The sequence below is a fragment of the Doryrhamphus excisus genome, chromosome 14 (assembly GCF_030265055.1).
Source record: "Doryrhamphus excisus isolate RoL2022-K1 chromosome 14, RoL_Dexc_1.0, whole genome shotgun sequence".
Classification (NCBI taxonomy): Eukaryota; Metazoa; Chordata; class Actinopteri; order Syngnathiformes; family Syngnathidae; genus Doryrhamphus; species Doryrhamphus excisus.
In genome coordinates this window covers 10459158-10477328 of record NC_080479.1, presented here as the reverse complement: position 1 = coordinate 10477328, position 18171 = coordinate 10459158, and the positions used below count along the sequence as shown (strand labels likewise).

At 43.2% G+C, this 18171-nt stretch overlaps 4 protein-coding genes across 4 annotated transcripts in view; 3 read left to right on the top strand and 1 right to left on the bottom strand.

Annotated features, from left to right (window-relative positions):
- Nucleotides 1–509: 509 nt before the first annotated feature.
- mturn (maturin, neural progenitor differentiation regulator homolog (Xenopus)) lies at nt 510–5899 on the top strand. The gene is made up of 3 exons (XM_058047516.1): nt 510–1043; nt 3894–4016; nt 4618–5899. The coding sequence occupies exons 1-3, from the start codon at nt 885–887 to the stop codon at nt 4723–4725; spliced, it is 390 nt and encodes a 129-aa protein (XP_057903499.1). The 5' UTR covers nt 510–884; the 3' UTR covers nt 4726–5899.
- Nucleotides 5900–6315: 416 nt separating this feature from the next.
- On the top strand, nt 6316–9527 carry LOC131102144 (E3 ubiquitin-protein ligase ZNRF2-like). Its single transcript, XM_058047645.1, has 4 exons — nt 6316–7078; nt 7928–8023; nt 8289–8394; nt 8508–9527. The coding sequence occupies exons 1-4, from the start codon at nt 6751–6753 to the stop codon at nt 8563–8565; spliced, it is 588 nt and encodes a 195-aa protein (XP_057903628.1). The 5' UTR covers nt 6316–6750; the 3' UTR covers nt 8566–9527.
- Nucleotides 9528–9740: 213 nt separating this feature from the next.
- Nucleotides 9741–10935, top strand: txnl4a (thioredoxin-like 4A). The gene is made up of 4 exons (XM_058047646.1): nt 9741–9909; nt 10097–10277; nt 10446–10549; nt 10626–10935. Exons 2-4 carry the CDS (start codon nt 10125–10127, stop codon nt 10795–10797), a joined length of 429 nt encoding a protein of 142 aa, XP_057903629.1. The 5' UTR covers nt 9741–9909; nt 10097–10124; the 3' UTR covers nt 10798–10935.
- A 5856-nt stretch (nt 10936–16791) lies between these two features.
- The window catches only part of trit1 (tRNA isopentenyltransferase 1), a 58281-nt gene continuing 56901 nt past the window's right edge, over nt 16792–18171 (bottom strand). The window contains exons 15-16 of the mRNA XM_058046557.1: nt 16897–16994; nt 16792–16814 (exon numbers count right to left, since the gene is read on the bottom strand). The gene's annotated coding sequence lies outside the window, so the exon portion shown is untranslated. The remainder of the gene's footprint in view (nt 16815–16896; nt 16995–18171) is intronic.

Below are 18171 nucleotides of genomic sequence, written 5' to 3'. Positions count from 1 at the left end.
ATGTTGACCACTTATTCCTACACAACAAACAAATAAATGTTGGCACATTGTAGCTCTATTGATTAATAGAATCTGCAATTATAAGAGCTAGGGCACAAAAGTTATTAAATATTAAGCAGTTTCACATTATACCATAGAGTGCCTGTTAGAAAATTGAGATGGTTGTATTGTTTTCCACACTTTAGCTAACAAGCCAAAGTTGTGATTACGTGCAGACGAATAACTATTACGACTCCAGCCCAGATTATGATCTTCTCTGGTGGTGATCTCACCAGACACCCCAGCATCAGTGAGCCTCCCGTTAAATGATTTCACTCTCGTTCATTTATTCTAGTGTTTAGATTGTAGTGGGCCAGCTTGGACCAAAAAGTCCAGGGCCAAATCCAGTTTCCAGTTTCCAGCCCACCCCTGGTTTCAAACCCCAACGTTAAACAGCAGCTCTTAGTAGTATTAAGCAGGTGTATTGAGTGTATTTCTTAACAATACTCTGTTTCAATGGAAGTGTGTGTGATATCGTAAATATGATGAAATGTGAGCACTGTTGACAAAGTTGGATGGGTTCAGCGCTCCAATATGGACGCCTGCCTGGATTCAGCGTTCGTCATCGCGTTTTTTCCAGCGTCCCCTTGCGTGTTCATGCACTCGCCCGACAGGCTGGTTTCATAACGCGGCTACAGCAGCAGAGGGATGGGGCTCGTCCGCTGACTTCAGCCGGGCTGTGTCTGTGCAACCTTAAGAGGAGGAGATGCGCCGCTAAAGGACGCTGCTGATGCTGCTGCTCGTCTTCTTTGTTTCTTCTTCGTGAACATCGACCACCGGGGGTCCGGGAAGGACGGAAGGACGGGACGGAAGGGGGGGGGACGCGCCTGACGGGATAACCGAGGATGGAGTTCAAGCATCTGGTGGAGGCGGCCGAGAAGTGGTGCTCCGGCAACCCGTTCGACCTCATCTTCGCCGAGGAGGACGACGAGAGGCGGTTGGACTTCTACGCGGAGCCCGGCGTCTCCTTTTACGTGCTGTGTCCAGGCGGAACCGACACTTTCGTGAGTGGGCCTCATATGTGTGTGTTCTTGTGGGGTAGGGAATGAATGATGTCATTACAGTTTGGGTGCCCCCCTCCCCGACTCCACTCCACCCCATACGGTATTTTTCCCCTTTGCGCTGTCAAAATAAAAGCCTCCTGGGTGGATTATGAGACATTAGCAGTTTCGGATGACCTAAACAGTCACTGCAGTTACGCAACCATGATAAGAGAAAGAAGATCCTTTTGCGCCATTCTCAAGGTTGATGCTGTGCAGATGTGCAGCAGAAAGCCCGGCCAAAAACAGCCACCCCCCTCCTCTCCCTTGGTGCTGTGAATATTTGCAGCCCCGACCACATATCATCATATCATCAGTGTGGTGCAATGCTGATCGAGCATGAGGCCAGACCCGCCCTGCATGCTCTCCCCACTCAACCCCCTCCCGCCCCCATTTAGTGACAGGGGCAGATGGAGATGACCCAGGAGCCAGCAGGCCTCTTCACTCAATAACATGTAATGACACAGTGGTTGCCTGTGGACGGGGAGGTGGGGCTCTTTACACAGCAGTGTCTGAATATATACAATGCTCATTTCTGACATACAGCGGTCATAATATTTTGTCCCGAATATGGCGCTAAACTATTAGCATCTACAGAATCAGATATACAGTACATACCTAAAGCTGTGGCTGCAAGTCAATCATGCACTATTTCCCGCCATCTCCCAAAACGATGGGACTCACTCGTTCAAGTGTGCCTAATGTTGTGGCTAGTAAGTACAATACACGAAGTGACATCACGTCCACATTTTGTGATCCGTCTGCACCGCTCTCTTGTTTCCTGTTCTAGTTTTAGTAGCAGTGTGTCGCCGCATTCAAATCTAATGCATGCCCATCGCTGCAGGCCCGCAACACACACACACACACACACACACACGCTTGTTGTGCACCATCAAGTCAGCTACAATAACCGTCTCTCTGCGGAACTCTTTAGCAGCAAGTACTCTCACTCAGGGTAACCAACAGCATCTAAAAGCCACTGTTTTTCCTAACAGTCACTCACTGTTCTGTAAAAAGCAGCATCCACGTGGAATGGGGCGGGATAAAGGCAAGTTAGCGCAGAGATCTCTCAAAATTGCCACATTGGAGCCGTGGTAACAGGAGAGGCGACATTGATCCCCCTTTGCCTTTCCAAGAAGCCCCACTGTGCACTTTATTCTCATTTTCCATATACACTATATACTTGAACTGCACTTGTAATAGATGCCGTATATCACACACACACACAAGTGGGGCAGGAGGACACTAGCATAGCAGGAGGACACTAGCATAGCTGCAGTGCTAACATGACACTCCCATTTTAACATACTAGATTAGGCTTTAATATAAAATGTGTAGCGAAGCCTTTCATTCATTTTCTTCCGCTTTTCTTCATGAGGGTCGCGGGGGTGCTGGAGCCTATCCCAGCTGTCTTTGGGGGAGAGGCGGGGTACACCCTGGACTGGTCGCCAGCCAATCACAGGGCACATACAGACAAACAACCATTCACACTCACATTCATACCTATGGACAATTTGGACAATTTGGCCAATTAACCTAGCATGTTTTTGGAATGTGGGAGGAAACCGGAGTACCCGGAGAAAACCCACGCATGCACGGGGAGAACGTCACACAGAGATGGCCAAGGCTGGAATTGAACCCTAGTCTCCTAGATGTGAGGTCTGCGCGCTAACCACTCATCCACCGTGCAGCCCCGTAGCGAAGCCTTTTTTTGTAAAAAACAACAACAACACAGCTGTCCTCTGGAAGTGGTGGGGGTACACACAGGTACAGGGTGGTCTCCTCCATCATGACCCTGGGAATTTTGCAGGACCGCTTGAGTGAAAGAGGTTAAACACTGTAGCACGAGCCAACACATACCTCCACTAGAGGATGCTGTGTGTTCAACTCTGGCAACACAACTCATCAAACACTCAACTAGTTCAACCTGCAGGCAATTGGGAGGAGTCATAATAGTGTCTTAAACATGCAACCTTGTAGATGTTTCACTTGTCTCTGAACAGCTTTCACACAAAGGAGGGATTATATAGTGCAGTGATACGCCCACTCACATAAATGGGGCTTTTGGGCGCTTCCTGAAGCACATTTGGACTTGGATAACTATTCTTTATCAACACGCCATGATTGAAGACCCTCGTCATTAACGCCGTCTACATTTTTGTGGGACTCAGACGAGAGTTTAGAACAAGTCAACATGCAGGCTAACCAAACACTACATTATAAGCAATGTGACGCCATATTAAAATCGTCTAGTTTTTGCACCTCCTAGCTATTTGCTCTATTCACATGGGTGACTGACTGTGCTAGATACAATACATGAAGCCTTTACAAAGCTATTGCCATGCAGGTTTGACAGTTCTTGTATTGGATCACACAGTAGGGTAGGCTATATCTTACCTTTAGACTGCAATTAAACAATACTAAAAGTACAGGAAGAGTTCATTCAATGACCTGTCTGTAAATAGACAGAATTCGTCTTTCCTGTATGTGTTTTGATGTTTGCCGGCTACCTATAATGAGGAAGCGGATTTAATGACTTACCATCATAAATGTGCACATGCCTGAGAACAAAGAGCCGGGAAACCAGTAGTTAGCCCACACTAGACAGCAATCAGGTTGATTAGTGTCATTGTTGTTCATCTTATACAGTACATACTTCTTGCCCATTTATCTGGTCAGACCGTTTTTGTTCTAGCTTCCCTCTGCTGCACCCTGACCCCAGCTGCACTCGCCGTCACACAGACCGGTCACATCTCAGTACGGTGGATATGACGGCTGCGTTTATGCTATGTGTTTTTTATGTTGTCTGTGCAGCACGTGTGGAGCGAGAGCGAGGACTGCCTACCCTTCTTACAGCTGGCTCAGGATTACATCTCATCCTGCGGCAAGAAGACTCTGCTGGAGGTGCTGCAGAAGGTCTTCACGTCCTTCAGGCCTGTAAGACAAAAAAAGATGTTGCTTTTTTTTTTTTTTAAGAACACACACTGAGTGATCTCATACGCTTGTGTCATAATTCTGCCTCAATCAAGAATCAGAATCAGAAGAGGGTTTATTGCCATGTATGATCAAACACATACTAGGAATTTGTTTTGGTATAGTAGGTGCAGACACATCTGTTAAAAAAGAATGAAAATACAACATATACAAAATAAACAGTATAAATTTATGTACACAGTCTGTTTTTTGTTTGTTATTCCAGAAGTGCAGTCTGATTGTTTTTCCTAAAAGTCCAAACTGGGCGTTAATGTAACGCATATAGTAAAAGTGTCACATACAGTTAGGGTCATTTGAAAGGATCTTTACTGTAGATATTTACCAACATTTTTTTGGATGAAAAAACATCTTTTATGCATGAAATGTATCAAAGTGGCACCCGTGCTTCAATTTTTCAGTGGGTGGAAAAGGTTTGGATTCCCCTGATATAACCTTATTCTGCAAGTGTACTTATATAACTGGTCTTTGTTGTTTTTTTAATGGCTTATTGGGGCACTAATACACTTACACTAGCAAACACTCATTGTGTTCTATCTCGTACTAGCTGCTGGGACTCCCTGACATAGAGGACGAAACGTTTGAGCATTACCACGCTGACATGGAGGGGGAACCGGGGTCCGACCACCAGCAGATGGGGGTCAGCCAGCAGTGATGATTCCCCGGAGAGGAGACCTGTTCGCCAGGAGTTATTTATCAATGAGTTTACTCACTACTGACACAAACACAAACACAGGGCCAATTTACTAAAAAAAAATATATTGAATGTTTTCAGTGGCTTTGCTTTTTAAGGTGTGTGTTGCACTTTGTTAATGCCCCCCCCCACCCCCACCACAGCACACACACATCTTGTATATAGAGATACAAACAGGGCTACGTGAGCCGTAACCACGCACCATGAGAGTATCATAATCATTCACCATTTGGTTAAAGTTCCACAGCAGCAGCAATATGACATGGGTTTATGCAGTAAGATGTTACGGCAATACACTTCCCCTGTGGCTTTGGAGACGAATGTGACCGTTAACCTACTTTCCATGCTAGCCTGGTTGACACATGAGCGATGGACGGCTGCATGGGTGAAAAGTGCCAGCTTTGTGACCCACAGATTAGATTAGAGAGACGCTCTGTGGAGATTTTCTTGTTTAGGGTGTGGGGAGGGGGGAGGGGGGTGGACAGCACAACTGTAATGATTCAACTTCCTGTTTAGAGCAGCGGTTTCCTCATCACGTGGAAATGACTGGATGCGCCTCTGCGGAGGGGCATGGAGAATTTTCTCGGGTTACGTCACCTTAAGAGGACTGTTTTTTTCCGTCGATGTTGCTATCTTGTGACTGTCACAACAAAGTGCTGCAGCGTGAAGCTCTTCCTGGTTCGGAGTGTCACATGACGCGCTTATTGATTATCTTGTCTATCTGTGGTCTTCCTATAGTTGTTGCCTTGCCTTTTCCTAGCACAATACCTTACCTTATCTTACTCAAGCATATTTTAATAAATGCAAGCCCCCAGTACCCCTAGTATGTACATTTTAGGTTAAAAACATTGAGCTTGGAGTCTTAACATTTAGGGGTACATTACATTGCACAGAAAAGGGACTCCGCCTGTACTCCTGCGTAAATCTTTATTTTAGTCCCAGTCACATCTTGCACACCGCAATGCTTCGAACCCCCCACCGCCTTCACACATGCAAGACTGTTTCAGATGGTTTATCTTTAGCCTGTTTACTTGTAAATGTTTGGCCTCTTTGAATGTTCCTTATTGCAGTGTACCTTTTCTTCTGTTTGTCCTCAGACGTGTGTGCAATTGTTCCAATAAAGCGTGTGAACCCATTTTTTTTGTCACCTTTCTTAATGAAGACAAAAAGATAAACATTAAGGGCTTTGCAAACTGGTGACCTGCTGCTGCTGGGCCAACAACAGGCCGCTGGTCTAACTGGGTTTGACGTCACAAGCCACCTGACGTGCAAGGTTGCATCAAGCACAAATCGGAAACCTGCTCCATGCAGGAAACTATGATGTTGCCTTCGAAATAAAGGCACTCGGTGTCTGTGTTCGTGGGTTGCAAACCAAACTACACGAATGCTAACTGTGTTGGATAGTAATTAACACAAGGTTTTGTAGGAATAATAAATGAAAAAAACAAACTAGAAGCAAGGAAGAGACTCGGAAGTTGCTTGACTACTTTTACTTTGAAGGCAACAATGCTTCCCTCCGCAGTCCTGGCTTCCTTGACAGGCGCTTTACAAGGGGAGGAGGGCAATCCCTGCTTTTATTTTTCTTTGCAGACAGCCAGGGTCGAGAACAAAAACAAACTTGAACTAGACGAGCCGTGTCAACTCTCGATCTTATTCTCTCGCTCGAGTAGGACTTACCTTAGCCTTTCCGCTGCAGCGATTATACGATGTTATTTTCCCTTTTGTTTTACTGAGGAAAACGAACGCGAAGGACTCTGAAGAAAAAAAAATCAACAAAAAAAAACAACCATTCGGGAAAAAAAATAAAGTTGATTTGTCTGCGAGTGCGCACTTTTACGCACGCCATGCAACTTTAAGATGTTGTCTCGACGCGACATTGTCGCTTTGACCTGCGTTTCCTTTGTTGGCGTCACGTCGTCAGGACAGTAAGCATGTGTTGCGGCTGAAGACACTAAAAGCCCACTCCAGCGTCGCCCTGAAAACACCATGGGGGCCAAACAGAGCAGCCCCACATATGACGGCAGAACCCGGGCTTATTCCAGCTCCGACCTCCCGTCCGGGAATTCCAACGGTGGGGAAAGGTTTGCGGGATTCAGGTACACCAATGGACCAGACGGCCCCAGGATCAGGTACACGGGTGGAGGACCGACCAGCTCCGGTCTCAGCATACCAGCTGGGGGCAGGTCCGGTTCACACGCACTCAATCAGAGTCTGGATGGCACAGATGGTGAAGATGAGGGCCAGATGACCCCTGAGGGCCACAGGTTGCTAATAGGGTCCCTACCTGCTCATCTGTCCCCTCGTCTGCTGACAGGTAAGATGAGCTTCATAGACTTGGACACAAACATCTGTCACTTCCTGCTAAACTTCCATCTCTAGCACGTCCGCTGTTGTTCTACCGACAACATTTAATGTGGCCTCACCTTACCATATGTTCCTGAACACCTACTCGCACAACTTTTATGTGTATTTTTCCACTGACTACTTTAATCCCTGGCATATGGGGCACTTAACAGTCTAATAGCTCTTGCCTTCTCCACTTTGATTGCAGCCACAGGTGGCCGTTTTGTTTTAACAGTCTTCCCCCTTCAACGGTCTTGCAAAACCGGCCTGTTTTTTTCCCCTTCTTTCACTGAGTGAGTGCAATGTAGGTCAGCAGATAAGAGCTTGCCTGCTGGTTACACATTTGCACACATACACACACACACACACTTCCTTGTGGGGTGTGTCCAAAAAGCAGACAAAACAGACCCTAATAAAAAGATATAGTTTGAAATGTGTTTACAGTAATGTTTAGTGTATGTCTCAATTCCTTATTGTTCATTGGTTCATGTACTGCTGTGAGGAAGTCTAATTATTAATAGTCTTCTGTTGGGTCCCTGTGCTGTTCCTCTTTTTTTACCCCACTGTCCTCGTGGACACGGTGCACATGTGATGCATTTGGGGTAATTTCCTGAAACTTTTATATTAAAAAAATGCTCAAAAACCTGGTGTTTCTGTGTACCACCAGTGGGATTCATACCACAGTTTTTGACAGCAAACATGAAGCCAAAGACCCAAGGAATTTTTTAATTAAAAACATGATCTTGTGTACCTGTCATGGACATGCGAGCACTTCTGGGTCCTCATCCTCCTCTTCTTTTGTGGCTTACTTCCTCACCAGGTTTCCATTGTCCTGTCTGCTCCAAGTTCATGGCGTCTGATGAAATCGAGAAGCATCTGCTCATGTGTTTCAGCAAATCGCGCCTTACCTACAACAGTAAGAAACATACCCTTATTTGTACATCTGAATGCTGCACATAATACATTATGAATATTGTCCTTTTATACAGTCATGCTTCACATATATATCATTCTGTCCTATATATACATATTTCCAGAAAACAACCTATTTCTGTAGGATGTTTATGAATGCACACAGGAAGGCTAGAGGTCTGATATCATGGGTTAAATAGATGAATCTGTAGGATTCAGTAACAGAACTGAACATTTGATACTCACATTGCTGCTTTTTGTCCCCTCAGAGGACATCCTGTCCAGAGATTCTGGTGAATGTGCCATCTGCTTAGAGGAGCTGGAGCAAGGAGACACCATCGCCAGGCTCCCCTGCCTCTGTATCTACCATAAAGGGTAACAAACAAGTATTCTTTACTACCATAAAAGTATTGTGGTGGCACATGTTGCAGGAAACAATTCTTTTGAGTCACTAGGAAGCTTTCATGCTTTTGTCCTTTCTTTTCCAGATGTATAGATGAGTGGTTTGAGGTGAATCGCTCATGTCCGGAACATCCCTCCAACTAGCAAAGGGTACAACAATGAATCAACAGTACCTGAGCTTATTTTAACACTGTATGGTCCAGTGTTGTTGTAATTATGTTTTAAGTGCTCATCAGGGATTGGGAAACATGATTGTTAGAGGATTATTTATGTGGCCTCATGGGACATCGATGGATTTATTGGATGGAGGTTGTTGTGTCATGGATTGTCTGAAGAACTACTGGAGGAGTCCGTTCATGTGAATGTTCTTTGGGCCCTCTCTGCTGGCTCGAGCCTTTCCTCAAACTGGGATCTTTTGGAACTGTTTGCCAAACAGGGCACGATTTATACGGACTTGTATGTATCGGGCGTGATGGCAGTAATGTGACTTTTCAATAGAGATTTCTGGTTGCTGTTGCCTGTACTATGTGAAAACAGCCACGCGGAATACAAAACGCCTATATCAGCTTTAAGGGATGATTAGTGTTGATGGCAGTTTTTTTTCCACTATTAAAAAGACAAATGTGTCCTAGACCGAATAGTCTTATCACGAAATAGCCACACCACTATTCTGATCCACATCCATGCAAATGTGTAGCATAGAAGTGGAATTAAAAGATAGGCTCTTACATATCTTAGGCTCATACATATCTTAACGGTGATTTGTGCACAAAGGAGCGCCATTATATGCTGCTATGTCATAGACTGGAAAGTTTCTATAACCTTTGGATCTTTGTTCAGTGTCATTTCTATTTGTACTGTAATGAATTGCACAATAAATGTTTCTGTCATTGTGAATCTGCACAGCATACACCATGATGTTTTAACATAAAAACTAATTTATGTATAAAGTATACGCTATGATGGCAACTGGACATTGCTTGATGCAAATGATTTTTTACTCAAATGAATGTAGTATTTAATAGGATATAGTATTTTTTAGTCATTTAGAAGGCCTGTTCTAAGAAATGGATGTATAAATAAACCATAAAAGTGCCACCATTTGAGCTCTAGTTGTTCTAAATTGATTTGTTTCTTTGCAGACCTTTGTAAGTTTCCCCAACTGTTTAACTGTTAAACTTTGATGAAGCCACTTCACACGACTATTTAAAATATTACATTGATGTCCAACTCCTGTTTTTACAATTATTTTCTATTTCTTATATGTTCTACAGTATTTCTAGACAAAGCGTTCACACAAAACAACTTACGTCACTGCGTTGCACTTCCGGCGAATGCGGATGACGTAGAGCATACGTAACTGGCCAGGAAAAGACAACGTTCTATTGGCGTAAAACTACCGTCCACAATTGCGACGAAAAACGTTCTTTTTACCTTTAAATAATCATTTTCACGAAATAACCTGATCTTTACAGCTTATTCACGAAGGTATGCTATTTTTATGTTGTTTTTGAGTCGTTCGATTGTTTGTTAGCAATCATGGTGGTAACGTCCACAATATGCAAATTATGCCTCACACTTTCCCTAGTAATTACCCGTTTTAGGATGATTATTAATTTTACAATATTGTCGATCATGAATGTCCATCAAACTACAACTGTTTTTTGTTTTTAAGGAGTGGGAGTCGACGTCCAACACTCAAGATGTCGTACATGCTACCACATCTCCATAATGGATGGCAGGTCGACCAAGCTATCCTTTCCGAAGAAGACCGAGTGCTCGTCATTCGCTTCGGACACGACTGGGACCCAACGTGTATGAAAATGGACGAGGTTTTGTACAGCATAGCTGAGAAGGTTAGTACTTTTGATCAAGCTGTGAACTGTTTAGTTGTACTCTTAGCACTAGCTAGCGCGGTGCCGTATATATGGAAAAATTGCTCAACAGCACACACTAGCGGGCCGTTTAAGTATTACCACTTCTGTGATCCTGTGGACATTTTGTGTGTCTGATTTCTTTCGCAGGTGAAAAACTTTGCAGTCATCTACCTGGTGGACATCACAGAAGTGCCAGACTTCAATAAGATGTACGAGTTGTACGACCCATGCACTGTCATGTTCTTTTTCAGGTGAGACAAGTTATTGAAGTAAAGCTATTTATGCCGTGCTTTTCTCACAGCCACTCTGATGTTTTTTTCTCCCCAGGAACAAGCACATCATGATTGATTTAGGCACCGGTAATAACAACAAGATCAACTGGACAATGGAGGACAAGCAGGAGATGATAGACATTGTTGAGACAGTGTACCGAGGAGCAAGAAAAGGAAGAGGTCTGGTGGTGTCTCCGAAGGATTACTCTACAAAATACAGATATTGATTTTTACACTTTTTTTGTATGGTGATAGACTACAAGTGACAGGAGTTACTATAGTTTTTTTCTTTTAATTTGCTTTTAACAAGAGTCAGTGTTTGCGCCGTTGTATTTTGTTGAATTAAATTTAGTTCAGACAATTTAGTTTGACAACTTCTTCTTTGACGCATTTCCCAGTGCTGAACAAACAATACCTCATTTTAATGTCATAATAAACATACATACAAAGAAATGTAGTTGTCCCTCCAATATCGGTTCCATTATCGCCCCTTCACTATAGCATGGTTTTTCAGACAAATTCATCAATATGTTTGTGTAATGATATGTCGTGTTATTTTATTTATAGCTGTGTTATTTCATGTCTACAGGGTTCTAATGTTAAAACACGTATTTAGAAAATCCTGAACAGATTTTCTATGCTGTAATTACGATGAATCATATCACGGGAATTCATTTGACGCACTAAGGTATGGAGCCGATTAACTGCAATGAATGAGGGACGACCATCTTGTTTTCTTGTGTGTTGAGGTGCATTTTTGAGAATTTGTCATACTTTTACTAAACAAGACTACGTATTCACGCACTTTAAGGTTTTTAATTATGCATTTTCAAATGATTTTGATATTTTATTTCATATTTTATGTTGCATTTAACAACATTCATGCATTACGGTGGCATTCATTGAAGCACTACGTGCAATTTCCTTGAAGATCCACTAGATGGTGCCAAATAGTGGTTATAAACGGTCATTGCTGCCAAACAGGCGTTGAGACATCAGTCAAAAGTTCAATTTAATTTAACATAAAGTGTCGCTAAACTTTTAAATGGTACTGTAAATAAAGTAAGGATGTGCAACAAATTGGTTACATTGTTTATACAATTATATAAAGAACGTTTTATATTCATTCATTCATTTTCTACCGCTTATCCTCACAAGCATCGCGGGGGGTGCTGGAGCCTATCCGAGCTGTCTTGGGGCAAGAGGCAGGGTACACCATGGACTGGTCACCAGCCAATCACAGGGCACATATAGACAAACAACCATTCACACTCACATTCATACCTATGGACAATTTGGAGTCGCCAATTAACCTAGCATGTTTTTGGAATGTGGGAGCATTCCCGAGTACCCGGAGAAACTCGGGTCTCCTAGCTGTGAGGCCTGCGTGCAAACGACTTGTAAAATTCATTTACTTTAAAATTATACATATACTGTATATTTATAAAGCAGAATATACAAACATGTAGCAATGAAATGAGGGTGAATTAGTAGAGTTAGTGTGTTTTTTTTTTTGCAAACCACGCTCCACATTGATGTTTGTTTGAAACATGTCCGGAAATTAACTCTACAGATGCATCCCCATTTTCCCGCCCTGCGGGCCCCTCCTGTCCTTTCCACTTACATGAACCTACAAGCTTGGCATACATTCGTCTGTGCCTGCAGGGCCCGTCCATGTACTGTCATTGTGTCTTTTGTCCGTTGGTCCTTTTCTAATTCATATTAACATGCATTGTTGTTCCCTGTTAATGGGTAGAGGGGGGCAGGCAAGAGGCAAAGTGTTATCTATTAACTGTGTGGACGAGAGTCCTCATGTGGACCACAGAAGCCAAACCCGAAAGCGGTCATAATCCACGATCTGTTTTCCGCAGATATCACATCACTACAAAGGGGGTGTCATCAAACTGTGACGATCACACGGGGCGCCCAGAGGGTGGAGACATGTTGGCATCCCTCGAGCTATACTATAGTCTGACACTATACCCGACGCGGTGGGGGAGGGGAGACAGGACAGTTGCCAAATTCTGGGACACCACCACCCCCAACCGTAAAGAGACACATATAAATGCCCTCTCCATGTTCTCTTTGATAATTCATAACATAGACATGTTTACAATGTCATAACTACACTAATAATACAAAAATTTAAAATAAACTGCAGCGCCCCTAGTGGCCATCAGAAGGAATGCAAAACTTTATGATTCTATTACAATATGCTATCTTTTTACATTAGCTTACATAGTGGTTTTCTGTGTTTCTGCCGACTCTCCCTGTCCTTTCCGAAGATAATAGTGACAATTCTGCCTAGCAACAAGTATTTACAGAGTAGACTACTGTGTTGCTTGCGCTATTAGTTTTCCGACATGGTCAAACCGACTTGAAATTTCTCACACAGCTTCCACAAAACAACCACTGTAACTTTAAGGTGTTTAGCCGAATCGTCACAATATCCGGCACGCACCCTTCAGGGGGACTGACAAGCACTCGTGTGTAAAACTTGAGAAAGATTGTAGAAAAACATGGCCGCCATCAAATAAAATGTACTTACTTAACAACTAACTGGCCATAAGTCAGTGAACATTTGTCTGATGATTATACAACTTTGAGGATGTGTATTACATGCATGCTAACACATCTTACAAAGCATTTTGTGCACTACCCATAGGGGGCGCCAAAAATGGCATTTAATCTATCGAGTCCCATATCTTGACATGCTTATTTTCCCGATAATTCCTTCAAAGGAAAAAGTTCTTGAAAGATGAGGCTTATCGCCAAAAAGTGTGGTTGAATGAAGATCTGATTCATTAATTAGAGATTGTGTGGGCTTCCGGTCCCCGGTGGGGGCATCAAGTGTTGCCTGCAGGTTGAAAGGCAGATGTTTGAAGCCGATACAGCGTGCAAATGAACATCATTCTTTCCATTCTTTGTTCGTGACACACTTAGCCAACTGTTATGTTAGTTTAATACGCCTCTCGCCTGCCTTTCACTCCTCTCCGGGTCCTGTGACTAAACGGATTTGCATCTCTCTCTTGCCGCATCACTCCCAAAGGGGCGTCATGCTCCCGTCTTGCAACGCCACGAGAAGTCAGTTTAACTTAAAGTGAGGTAGAGAGGCTGCTGTGATTTACAAACACACACACTGAGTAAACGCCAGGCGTCCTCGTGTGCAATTGGAGCCCAATTAGCACCTGCTCGGTCCTCCCAGGCAGGCCAGGCCTCCTGCTGCACGGGGAGGTGCGATACTGACAATTGCTGCAGCTGAACCAACACAACCAGCACACAAACACCCGCGCGCACACACACAAATTGGGGACATACTCCATTTTGTCCCATTTCAAGCGCTGGTGCATGAAATCACAATCACAGGCACTACTAGGAGTTTCAGAAATACTTTTCTCCATCTAGGACAGGGGTCTCAAACTCAATTTACCTGGGGGCCACTGGAGCTAGGGTCTGGGCAAGGCTGGGCCGCATCAGGGTTTCCCAAAAAAAAACCAACGCATTTATTAAAAACAGAAAAATATACAAACTTTTTCAGTGCTTTGGTTCCGATTTTCTACAATAAAAGCTCTGATAAAACATTCCACTGTTCTCAAATATCTTAAGTTTTATTTTTCTGCACAAAATAAGATGAAAAATAAATAAACAAATCAAGAATAAAGAAAATCAATAAATCAGTAATAAATATAATAATAACAATAATAAAACGGCAAATAATAAAAACTTAAGAAACCACATATAGTTGGTGGGTAGACAAATTATTTTTTTCAGATTAAAATCAACAAAGCATTATTAGAGCCCTGTAGACATGACAAAACACGACTATAGTCACATTTATACTCTTTTTATTTACAACATATTGCGCAACTGCAGGGTCTTGAGACACATGCTAACTCGCAAACTAGAGAGCTAGCGACCTAAACGGTAGCCTTCAAGTTATTTCCTTTAAACTTAAAAAGCCAAAAACTTACCACTTCCACACGGATAGGGAGGATAACTATTAACAGTTATTTAACCTTTAACATGAACATTAATCAAACATAATAATTTTTTCTGGGTACATGATACCATACAGCATCCATATCAAACTTGCGCGGGCCGCAATAACATTAAACTTTCATATCAAGAGGGGGGCCTCAAACTAGTGTCCTGCGGGCCACATTTGGCCCGCGGGCCGCGTGTTTGAGACCCCTGGTCTAGGATGATTCATAGACACTTCATTAGGTACACATGCTCAGTAGAACTTCACTGAGCATTGTGGGAATTTACCCACCACACATTGAACAATATGTTTAGTATTGTAGCTGTAGTTACCCCTCTTATGTCGCTATATTACAAACAACTGGCAATGTGATGCATTTAAGTCCAATAGGTTACCACTACCATCGCTTATTACGGTTTAAAAACAATAATTCTATCAGCCTGCAGTTGTAGAACATATAAAATAGAACATAAAAAATAAGAATATCCCCCGTTGCTAATATTTATAAGACAGTTAACGGGCCATCAGGCTACTGTATCTCTGACCATCTTCATCCTGCCTCCTCTACCTCAAGAACCATCCCTGTCCTCCCTACCTGCCTGCCTGCCCACGCTGGTACCACCCCCCCTCTCTCTGCCTCTATCAATGCATTTTGCCCTTATAAGGCGAGAGCACAGGCAGAGCGTACTAAGTGCGTGAGCTCCGCGGGGGTGTTGTGAGACCATGGAGACCGAGTGACGACCCACCGGGATGGGAGGAGGATAAACGAATCGATGGAGGAGAGTTTGAGCTGGCTCACTTCTGTCAATGACTCCAAATAGGAGGACGGAAATAGACACAAGAGGAGGAGGAGGAGGAGGAGGAAGGGCATGAGGGAGGGAGGCAGGTGAATGTGATGCTTTATGTGACAGGTGAAGCAAATGTTATAAAGCTGCATGTACCCGCACTAAAAATACACGGTTGCTAAGGTTGGGCTAAGCAGCCCCCGCACGTTTGATGCATGGAGGCTAACATTTAGCCACAGTGAGGGTCATGTGGAGGGAGAGTGGGCTGATCTGCCTCGCCTGCGGATGCCGTGTCCTTGGATGCCCTTTGACTAGCTAACCCTGACACCGCCATAGGTTAGCACTACACCATAAGACCTAAGTCAATTTGGTCACTAGTCAATGCACAGCATGTATAACAGTATAGACGTATAATCCACAGGCTCAACACCAATAGCTGGCAGATAATTGTGTCTTGCCTCCAGCCAAACGTGGTGGTGGTAGTGTCATGGTTCATTGAGGGAAATATGAATTCCAACATGCACTGTGGCATTCAGAAGCAGAATCTGGGCCGCCATAATCATGATCTCAAACAAACGTCCAAGATGAAAAGTGCATAGACCTGTGGGACATTCCCAAGCGGAATGAAGGGAGGGAGGTGGAGGTGCGGGAGAAGATTCCAGTAAAATCCTGTGCAGGTCTGGTGAGTTCCATGCTCAATAGCATTTATTGATTCATTCATTCATTCATTTACTACCACTTATCCTCACGAGGGTCGCGGGGGTGCTGGAGCCTATCCCAGCTGTCTTCGGGCGAGAGGCGGGGTACACCCTGGACTGGTGGCCAGCCAATCACAGGGCACATATAGACAAACAACCATTCACACTCACATTCATACCTATGGACAATTTGGAGTCGCCAATTAACCTAGCATGTTTTTGGAATGTGGGAGGAAACCGGAGTACCCGGAGAAAACCCACGCATGCACGGGGAGAACATGCAAACTCCACACAGAGATGGCCGAGGGTGGAATTGAACCCTTGTCTCCTAGCTGTGAGGTCTGCGCGCTAACCACTCGACTGCTGTGCCTCCCCATTGTAATATTATTATTGTTATTATCATTATCATTATTGTTATAATCCTTATCATTATAACTATTATTATTGTTATTATCACCATTATTATAATCATCATTAATATTACCATTTTCATCATTATAGTTGTAACAATTTTTGGATTTTTAAAAAGAATTATTATAATTATTATGATGTTCATTTATTCCTTTTATTCCCCATATGTAAAACTATAAATACTTGTTTTCTGTTAACATTTTTGCGAGTCAACCACTGTTAATAACAAGATGCACGTTAACCGAGGCAAAAAAAAATGGTGTAAATTTCTGACTTTCTTTAACTGTACACTGACTACTATAAATACGTGAGGGGTGTACTCACTTTTGTAAGTCATGCCACTCATGCAACAGCAAACAGGAAGTGACCTAAAAAAAAAAAAACAAGCAGAAACTGTATGAATAATGCAAAGTTTCTCTTGGAAATAAAGCAAAATAATTCATATTTTACCTTCAACCGAGTTTCTGAAGGATCACCTTGTGTCAGTCAGGTGACCATCATGTGTCATTCAAAGGGTTTCACGGCGTGGTGAGACGTGAGCTATGGATCTGTTGGTCAGATGGGTTCAGTGTAAGGGCCGGGGGGTCAAGATAGATGGTGTTTGCTCACACACAACAAAAACCTTTCAACTGGCAACCCCCCCTCCCTCCCTTTCTCAGTCACCACCAAGCTTTAATGGCAACATCTGGTCCGGTGCTCAACTTCTTTCCTTCTGTTCTAAAGACTCACAGCACAGACATTCTAGTCAGCGTGAATGCTACGGTCCAAACGAGCGGAGATGAAGCTGAGTTATAGGAAAGCAGCAGTCAGCAGATACGGACAAAACTGCAAGAGAAAGAGGAACTTGTGTTTTCGATTCACAAGTCGGGTTAACGACATGTTTATTATTGTGGTTTGCAGTGGCACTGCCTCATACCGAGAGCTGTTATATTTCGGTGACATTTGGCTCAGTGAGAGGAGCAAAATATTAGAAACAGCTCACAGCAGTTCTGTATCGATGCAAACAATCAGACTTTTCAAACTGCTTTAGCCTGAAATATACATTTGAAATATGAATGACAATTTTTTGGTTTTTTTGAAATCCAAACCCTTTAAATGCTGGTATGTTTAACAAAACAATACATTTCTTGAGTATTTCCTTACCATGAGATGAGTCAATGAGTCATTGTTAGTTTTAGTTTTATCCACTTTCCCCCACATTTTCTCACAAAAACTATCCCAGCCATCATTTTAATTTGGGGGATTTTTAAACCTTAAGGCCAGTATTCATATAACCCCACTATTTTTTACATTGGAAAACAAAAACAAAGCGGGCAGCACAGCGGTAGAGTGGTTAGCGCGTAGACCTCACAGCCAGGAGGACCAGGGTTCGATTCCACCCTGGTAGGTTACAAAACATGCTAGGTTAATTGGCGAATCCAAATTGTCCATAGGTATGAATGTGAGTGTGAATGGTTGTTTGTCTATATGTGCCCTGTGATTGGCTGGCCACCAGTCCAGGGTGTACCCCGCCTCTCGCCCAAAGACAGCTGGGATAGGCTCCAGCACCCCCGCGACCCTTGTGAGGAAAAAGCCGTAGAAAATGAATGAATGAACAAAAACAAAGCTACATTTATAAAAAAATTAGTATCAATGAAATTTTGCTGCATGCTTTGAATGGAAAAAAACAGTGCCACCTGGTGGAGAAATATACAAATACAAAATGGAAATTACTATACTGCATTT